This window comes from Myotis brandtii, unplaced genomic scaffold (genome assembly GCF_000412655.1).
Source record: "Myotis brandtii unplaced genomic scaffold, ASM41265v1 scaffold1444, whole genome shotgun sequence".
Lineage (NCBI taxonomy): Eukaryota > Metazoa > Chordata > Mammalia > Chiroptera > Vespertilionidae > Myotis > Myotis brandtii.
In genome coordinates, this window is record NW_005355179.1 from 165,547 (window position 1) to 174,465 (window position 8,919).

Here is an 8,919-nt window from a genome sequence, read left to right on the forward strand (position 1 = left end):
CTGTCCATGGTGAGGATGACAGGGAGGTGCTGATGGATGGGCTGAGGAGGGAGGGGACCCTGTGGGGGAGGCTTTGACAGGGAAGGATGTGCCCTGGGTCACCTCACCTGCAAGGGGCGTCTCAGGAGGGAGGCTCCGGGTCTATTTCCTGCTTCACCATGAAAATGAGAGCCAGGCTGCTAGGGAGAGCCTGTGCCCTCACCTCTGGGCTGCTGACATGACAACCATGTGAGAGGGAGGGCCATCCTCCCTGTGCCCACACCCTCTATGTCTGTCCAGAGGCCATCATCGTCTCCATCTGCACACCTTCATGAGAGAGAGGAGACACCATGACCTCCACCCTTGTGGCTGTGCTGTGCCTCGGTGAGATAAGAGAGAGGGAGGGGAGCCCTGGTCTGTCAGGACCCAGGACTCAGGAGGCTCAAGGGGGGAGGGTGCTGCTCAGGGCTCAGGGCTCAGGGTTCAGGGCAAATCTCTCACAGAGACTCTCTTCCAGGGCTGAGTGTGGGCCTCAGGACCCCAGTGCAGGGAGGTGAGTCTCCCAGGTGTCCCAGGTCCCACTCCTCACTGGGGACAAGGACCACCCCATGAAGAGCTGGGGATGGAGGGGAGCAGTTCTGGCCTGACAGATGGGGGGCATCTGGGACTGAAAGCTGGGGACTGATGGTGAGAATGTCTTGTGACCCTGATACTAGCTTCCTTCTAGGGACACTCCTCAAGCCCACTCTCTGGGCTCAGCCAGGCCAGGTCATCTCCTGGGGGAGCCGAGTGACCTTCTGGTGTCAGGGGTCCCCAGGGGCTGATGAGTACCGTCTGGATAAAAAGGGAAGCCCAGCACCATGGAAAAGAGAGAAGCCACTGGTTCTCAAAAATGATGATAATCCCCGTAATGACCCTGTGGACAGTCCTTCATACCACTATGTGTTATTTTGTGAGTTTCTCTTTGATGTCCATTCCTGTAGGACACTCACCTCCCACACACCTGAGTGTCCATGAAGAGTTTTCCCAAGGCAGTCCTGACATTCATACCTGAAAGGGGGGAAGTGTCCTGCCCCATGGTGTCCACTCTCTCACACTTAGCATCTGACTGTAGTGTCTTGCAGGTTCAGCTGCAATATGAGCCTCACACTCACATTTGGACAGAAGCCCATGTTGGACTAGACTGGATTATTAAATCTGTTTCTCACACACAGGAGATGTGGCTCAGTGCTGACCATGGGCTGGGTCAGTGGGTAGAGTTTTCCTGTGCCCATTCCCAACGTATGTAGAGTGGCCAAGGATGCATCCAACTTTCTTCCTTTTCCACATCCCTCCCTGCATGTGAGCACGTGCAGAATCTTTTCTGATCACACAGAGGTGGGACCCTCCCCTCTGGTGACCCCTTGAGAATCCCAGGCATCGGAGGCCACTCAGCTTGGGTCGATTTTCTTGGCTGTCGATGCTTCTCCTATTGGGAACTTTTACTTCCCTTTTTCTGCATTGACTGTGCTATATCTTTCAGAAATACTATAAGTAGCATTTCTCAGCATTGAGAGCAGATGGGGCTTCTTGGGTGGGCACATTTATTGTCCACGTTGACTGTGGAGTCAGATACCTTGATTGTCTCCTGTGTCACCCCACCCATCCTCATTTGATTTGGGAATCAACAGGATTGACCCCTTCCAGGACCTGGGCAATACTGAACCCGCAACTAGTCTGAGGAGTTGGGTTCATAACAACATGTTGCAGATGGGGAAACTGAGGCTCAGAGATTGAATGTTACTGCTCATGGGCACAAGGGCCATGGACGATGGAGAAGCATTTACATAAGAATGAGTTTTCTCACCAACATCAGGCCACTGACCACTTACTGTTCCCTGAGCTGAGGACTGGAGCCAGGCTCACAGGATGGGGTCAGCGCTGCCCGAGGAACAAGGCACTGAGGAGGCAGGAGTGAGTCATAATCATGCTCCCAGGAAGGAGAGGGTGGCTGCTGTGGCAACAAAAAGGAGAAGGTCCTGAGGGGCCTGTGAGACACAGAAAGTCCACACTCTGGGGTCATGAGAAGAGTTGGTTTTCCTTCCCTTATTTCCCTGCATTTGCCTCTGTGCTCATTGTCACAGGGACATCGCCCTGAGCTGCACAGTGAGAGGGTGAGCATGTCCTTGCTGATCTGAGCTCTGCAGGCCCCAGGGACCCACGTCTTCCTGAAGCGTCTCCAGGACCTCGGTGATACTGTCCATGTTGAGGACCACAGGGAGGTGCTGGTCGTCAGGCTGAGGAGGAAGGAGACCTGTGGGGGAGGCTCTGACAGGGAAGAAGGTGCCCTGGGTCACCTCACCCACAAGGGGTGTCTCAGGAGGCTCTGGGTCTATGTTTTGCTTCACCATGAAAATGAGGGCCAGGGTGCGAGATAGAGGTTGTTCCCTTTCATGAGGAACTGATGACGTGACAACCACGAGAGAGGGAGGGCCAGTCTCCCAGTGCCCACACCCTCTGTGCCTGCCCAGACAGCACCACCACATTCACTCTGCACCGGAGCGAGGAGACACCATGACCTCCACCCTCATGGCTGTGCTTTTCATTGGTGAGATTTCAAGGGAGAGGGGAGCTCTGCGCTGTCAGGACCCCAGGACTCAGGAGCCTCATGGGGAGGAGAGTGCTGCTCAGGATTGAGGGACAAATCTCTCACAGGGACTCTCTTCCAGGGCTGAGTGTGGACCCCAGGACCCCAGTGCAGGCAGGTGAGTCTCCACAGGAGCCCCAGGTCCCTCTCACTGGGGACAAGGGGTTACATCCTGTGCATCTGGAGATAAACAACAGTGGTTCTGGGTTAATGGATGTGGAGCATCTTAGAAATGTGGGGGTGGGTAATGCCTTCTAACCCAGCCTCTGGTTTCCTTCCAGGGACCTTCTCCAAACCCACCCTCTGGGCTGAGCCAGTCCCTGTGACCCCCCTGGGGAGGCCCCTGACTATCTCCTGTCAGGGGACCCCAGAGGCTGAGGAGTACCGTCTGGATAAAGAGGGAAGCCCAGCACCGTGGAAAAGAGAGAAGCCACTGAAGCCCGGGGACAAGGTGATGTTCTCCATCCCACACATGACGGAGCTTATTGTTGGGATATTTCGCTGTTACTCTCTCAGCCCTGATGGCTGGTCAGAGCCCAGTGACGCCCTGGAGCTGGGGGTGACAGGTGAGAGGACACTCCGAGGTCCCAGCCTCAGGCTCTGCCCTCAGGAAGGCGGTCTGCTCTCAGGGTGTCTCCTCCTCACAGCCCAGCCCTGGGGGACATGAGGGAAGAGTGAGTCCATTTAACATGCTGCCTCCTCCTCTCCTAGGATCCTACAGCAAACCCAGCCTCTCAGCCCTGCCCAGCCCTGTCCTGACCTCAGGACAGAAGGTGACCCTCCAGTGTGGCTCAGGGCAGGGATTTGACAGGTTCATTCTGACTAAGGAAGGCGATCAAAGGCTCTCCTGGAAACTGGACTCACAGCCACAGCCCAGGGGACAGTACCAGGCCCTGTTCCCTGTGGGCCCCGTGACCCCCAAAGGCTCTCCTGGACACTGGACTCACAGCCACAGCCCAGGGGGCGGTACCAGGCCCTGTTCCCTGTGGGCCCCGTGACCCCCAGCGATAAAGGGCCATTCAGATGCTATGGCTGTTACAGGAACAGCCCCCAGGTGTGGTCGCACCCCAGTGATGCTCTGGAGCTCCTGGTCTCAGGTAAGGCCCATTATGGTCCCTTCCATTAATTCAGGCAACAAATACTGGGGTGTTCCTAGGGCAGGGGTGGGCAAACTTTTTGACTCGAGGGCCACAATGGGTTCTTAAACTGGACCGGAGGGCTGGAACAAAAGCATGGATGGAGTGTTTGTGTGAACTAATATAAATTCAAAGTAAACATCATTACATAAAAGGGTACGGTCTTTTTTTTTTTTTTAGTTTTATTCATTTCAAATGGGCCAGATTCGGCCCGCGGGCTGTAGTTTGCCCACCGCTGTCCTAGGGTCATTAATTTGAGTGCAGCCCCATATGAGAGGGTGAGGGGAGCACAAGGGCTCCTGGGCCTGAGTCACAGAGAAAGACAGTGAGACCCGATGTCCAGGCCAGGAGAATGGGGTTATTTGAGGAGCAGCCCCTGTAATTCACATCTGGTCTCCCCAGGTGAGTCTTGGAAGCCCTCCCTCCTGTCCCAGCAGGGCCCCATTGTGGCTTCTGGATAGAGCTTGATGACCCTCCATCGCTCTGATGTCAGCTATGACAGATTCGCTCTGTCCACGGAGGGGGGATGGGACCTCCCCCAGAGCCTTGTCCTGCAGCCCCAGGCTGGGCTCTCTCAGGCCTACTTCCGCCCTGGAGACTCAGAGAGGCTGACAGTGGGGGGTGGGTACATATGTTAGAGTAGGAACAACCTTTTCTTTGTAGTTGGCCCCCCCAATGACGCCCTGGATATCCTGGTGGCAGGTGAAGATCCAGTGGATTCAGCCAGGCACCCAGATCTGCACAGGCCCTGCTGGGGGTCTCAGGTGGTGAGGCCAGAATGAAGGTGCAGGGCCCCAGGAGAGAGACAGAGAGAGACAGGGGGTGGGAGGGAAATGGGGAGACTCAGAGAAACAGAGACAGACAGAGAAGAGGGTCCTCAGAGGGAGGCCTGGTGACTCTCAGGGCAGAACAAGTTGGGCAGGCAGCCGTCACCCTCCCTCCCTCTCTCGAGGACGGCTGCCTGACTGGCCCTCCTTCTCCCTCAGCCGGGTTTCAGGGTGGCCTCAGGAGAGAACGTGACCCTGCTGTGTCAGTCACGGAGCTGGAGGGACACATTCCTTCTGTCCAAGGAGGGGGCCCCCAATGCCCCCCTGATTCTGAGATCAAAGCACCGAGCTCAGCAGTATCAGGCACAGTTCTCCATGAGCGCTGTGACCTCAGTCCATGGAGGCACCTATAGGTGCTCCAGTTCACACAGCCCTTTCCCTTACCTGCTGTCACTCTCCAGTGAGCCCCTGGAGCTCCTGGTCTCAGGTGAGGGGCAGGGATTTGACAGGTTCATTCTGAGTAAGGAAGGAGATCACAGGCTCTCCTGGACCCTGGACTCACAGACAAAGCACAATGGGTGGCCGCAGGCCCTCTTCTCTGTGGGCCTCGTGATTCCCAGCCACAGGGGGACATTCAGATGCTACGGCTGTTACCAGAAAAATCCTCAGGTGTGGTCACACCCCAGTGACCCCCTGGAACTCCTGGTCTCAGGTGAGTCCCATTATTGTCCCTTCCATTGATTCAGGCACCAAATACTGGGGTGTTATTAGAGTCATTAATTTGAGTGGAGCCCCATGTGAGAGGGTGAGGGGAGCACAAGGACTTTTGGGCCAGAGATCCAGAGAGAGAGAGAGAGTGAGACCTGTGGGCCAGGCTAGGAGAAGAGGGTTATGGGAGAAGCATTCTCTGTAATTCACATCTGTTCTCCCCTGGTGAGTCTGAGAAGTCCTCCCCGCTGACCTATCAGGGCCCCGTCATGGTCTCTGGACAGAGCCTGACCCTCCAGTGTCACTCTGATGTCTCCTATGACACTTTTGCTCTGTCCAAGGAGGGGGAACGGGACCTTGCCCAGAGCATGATTCCACTGACTGCTGTAGTGAGAAGTGTCCCCACCTGTGGGCACCACTCTGCATGCCCTGTGCTCACCTGGAGGCCTCCAGGCCGTCAGTGCTCACCTGAGACTCAAAGGGGACCATGGACAGCTCATGAGGAACTAGGGGATTCCTGCCCAGACTCTATGTGAAATTCATGGCTGCTCTCTACATTTAAAAAAACACACACAACTGTATTGTTGAGAGTATTACAGATGCCCCGCACCCCTTTTTTTCTTCCTTAACCCTTCTCCACCTGGTTCCCTTCCTGTTCTTCCTAGGCCCTCACCACGCTATTCTCTGTGTCCATGGGTTATGCGTAGATGCATGTAAATTCATTGGTTAATCTCTTCCCGCCCTACCCCTTCCCTCTGAAATAAGTCAGTCTGTTACATGTTTCAATGTCTCTGGGTCTTTTTTGTTCATCAGTTTATTTTGTTCACTAGATTCCACATATAAGTGATATCACATACAGAGTTTTATGTTAGTGTTGTATGGCATTGGTAAATCATGTGATATCTGTGTTTCTGTCACTAGCTTACTTCGCTTAGCCTTATAACCTCTGACATATTTTGCACACACCTCTCTATTATTGCTTTTGCTATGAAAACTTTTAAGCAATAGTTACTTACACATATACATTTAAGGTTCAAACATTTAGAACTTAAACGAGGTAACTCTACTCGAATTGTCTTACAAAAGATGCTTCAAAGGTGGTGTGTATTTTTTTTCTTCAGATGCATTTACCAGTTGTATTCATAAAACTGAACCCACCCTTAGCTCAAGAATTGCTCAAGGTCTACATAAATGCATGTCTGTATATCTGAAACCAACCCATAAATAATTGGTCCTCAGCTTTTGCTTAAATATAAGCTCTTACATCCAGATGAGGTAGCTTCCATGGTTCAGAATCACACAATGAGCAGAGAGATTGAAATAACTCATTGTTTTCTGCAATGAGAGACCATATGTCACCCCAGTCCTGAATTCTCCAGGCAAAGCCAGTCTGTGCTCCAAAGTGACTCAGAGAAGAATCCATGAAAGAAGACAGAACCCTTCTCTAGCAGAGAAAGGGATTGTGGAGGGACTGGTAGCAGTTAGGTCATGAGAAAGGGGATAGTAGTGGGGACGCTGGGTTTGAGTGGCATCAAAGCCTCACACAGCCCTACTGGTTTCTGGTTCTCAGGAGCAGCCAACACCATCATCCCATCACAGAACAACTCAGACCCCAAGAGTGGTGAGTAAGAGACACTCTTCAGTTATTGGGTTGAGCATAGACGGTCGTGTCCTGTCAAGGGGAGGTGAGAGCTTTGGTGGACATCCAGGGTCCTGGGTGAGTTTGTCCTGCCCTGACCTCTGTGACCTCTTTGCCTATAATTCCCAGCTTCCCAGGCCCAAGACTACACCGTCTTGAATTCCATCCGGTTGGGCGTGGCTGGATTGGTCCTGGTGATGCTCGGAGTGCTGCTATTTTGGTCTCAAAACAGCCAGAAACAGACCCAGGATGCAGCCAGGACGTGATCACAGAGGGAACAATGCTCCGTTCAGAGAGTGGGAGCCTTGGGAATGAATCTCATGTGCCCAGAAGGTTCTGGAAGATAATGTGGGACATATGCTGAGGGACCTGTCTGAGGCTCCTTGCAGGTGGAGGAGTCATCGCTCATGTGCAAAGACAAGGTCTGGACCTTCTGCCCTTGGACTGTGGCCCTTTCTGTCCCGACCACTGTCTCCATGTCCTTATAGGTTCCTCCCCTCTGGTCCTTTCCCCTTTGCCCTTTAGTATAATAATTTGGGTGTTTATAAAATTCTTCACTAACAATTTAACCCCTTCTGTGTACTTTTACCATATCCATTGGCCTTTTTTTATTTGTAAAGGAGAGCTGGTGTACAATAAAGTCAGTTCTCAACTGTTTCCTCCACTTGACATGAACTATAAAGACACATGTTTCATGTGTGTATTCATGCACCTGACACTGCGTGTTCTCTCTGCTTCTCTGAAAAATAGCTGCCCACTGGCCCATAGGTGTAGCCAATATCATCGTCACCTCATTCTTCCTGAAACAACACACATGGCCCTTCTCTTTCTATTCCCGTACATCTGCCAGCACTTCTGTCTGGGAGAAATCTGCCCCCTCAGCTTTAGTCCTGACAATATTTAAGTCCTCCCTGTATGTCCCTGGTAGCTTTCAAGATGCAATGTAGGTCCTGGAGAGCTTCAGGGCAAGGGAGTCCAAGTAAATGTGTTCACAGGCCCATTAAGAGGAACACCTGGGAATCCAGAAACCCTCTGTCTCACTCAACCACAATCATCACAGGTTTTTACAACCAAAAGTTATGGGGACTTCTCTTCCCAGCACTTTAACCCTGGGCTGGGGGTTCTGGGACACCTCACAACTGAGCGAGGACCTTCACAACCAAGAATCCCGCTCCCCCAGTGTTTAACCACCACACATGGTTATGGGACCACCTCATTTTCCTCCCCCCGTCTCTATCACTCTCTATGTGGCTTCTGTATATACTCGGTTATAAAACTTCTGTTGGGCTAGATTTCAGGCAATTCTGAATGATGGATGTTCTGTAGTTTAGTTGTAATTTGATGTGGTTGTGGGAGGTTCCAATGACCATGCTTACACAACCATCTTGACCAGAACTCTATTCTCATGCATGTAAAGTTTTCAATTCCACTCACTCTGTCTGGTATTCCACAAAATTTCCTCAATGCTGTCTTCCAATTTCATTATTGTATCTTCAGCTGTGTCTTCTCCTGGGTGAAAAAAAATATTTGAGAGTGTTAAATCAAATCATGTTTTTATTTTTATTCCTTTTTACCACTATGTTGTTTAAGTAATGCCTTTCCAAAATTGTCTACACTTTTATCATATAAGCCCTGGGGTTGTTTCAATAATTCAATTTTAGCATTCATTGTTTCTGACATTTCAACAGTCTTTGATTAAAATGCTTTTCATATATTCCTAGTGTTCTGTTGTCTCATATATGATTATGTGCATTAAAGACTCTGTAGGCAGCCTTCCTTAGCATTATTTTTCATAGTTAGAGTACTTGTTGACATCTATTCCTTGTAGATGCTCACACCTGATTCTCCACAGAGAGTTACTCCCATGGCTCACCTGATGTTGGAATCTGAAGGGGATGGAGAGTTGTAGCATCCACTCTCCCAAACTCAGCTTTTGACTGTGATGTGCCCAGCAGGGATGGCTCCAATGTGAGCCTCACACTCACACCTGGACAGACACTCCTGTTGGACTAGGCTGGATTGAATTTGTTACACACACACACACACACACACACACACACACAC

At 51.6% G+C, this 8,919-nt stretch overlaps 1 protein-coding gene and 1 pseudogene across 1 annotated transcript in view; both read left to right on the forward strand.

The window, feature by feature from the left end:
- LOC102252553 overlaps positions 1 to 8,580 on the forward strand; it is a 34,194-nt pseudogene extending 25,614 nt beyond the window's left edge.
- The window catches only part of LOC102253760 (leukocyte immunoglobulin-like receptor subfamily A member 5), a 26,074-nt gene continuing 17,449 nt past the window's right edge, over positions 295 to 8,919 (forward strand). The window contains exons 1-6 of the mRNA XM_014535536.1: positions 295 to 363; positions 497 to 532; positions 707 to 779; positions 2,945 to 3,171; positions 3,317 to 3,378; positions 4,755 to 4,995. Of these exons, the coding sequence (XP_014391022.1) occupies positions 330 to 363; positions 497 to 532; positions 707 to 779; positions 2,945 to 3,171; positions 3,317 to 3,378; positions 4,755 to 4,995 (673 nt within the window). The 5' untranslated portion in view covers positions 295 to 329. The remainder of the gene's footprint in view (positions 364 to 496; positions 533 to 706; positions 780 to 2,944; positions 3,172 to 3,316; positions 3,379 to 4,754; positions 4,996 to 8,919) is intronic.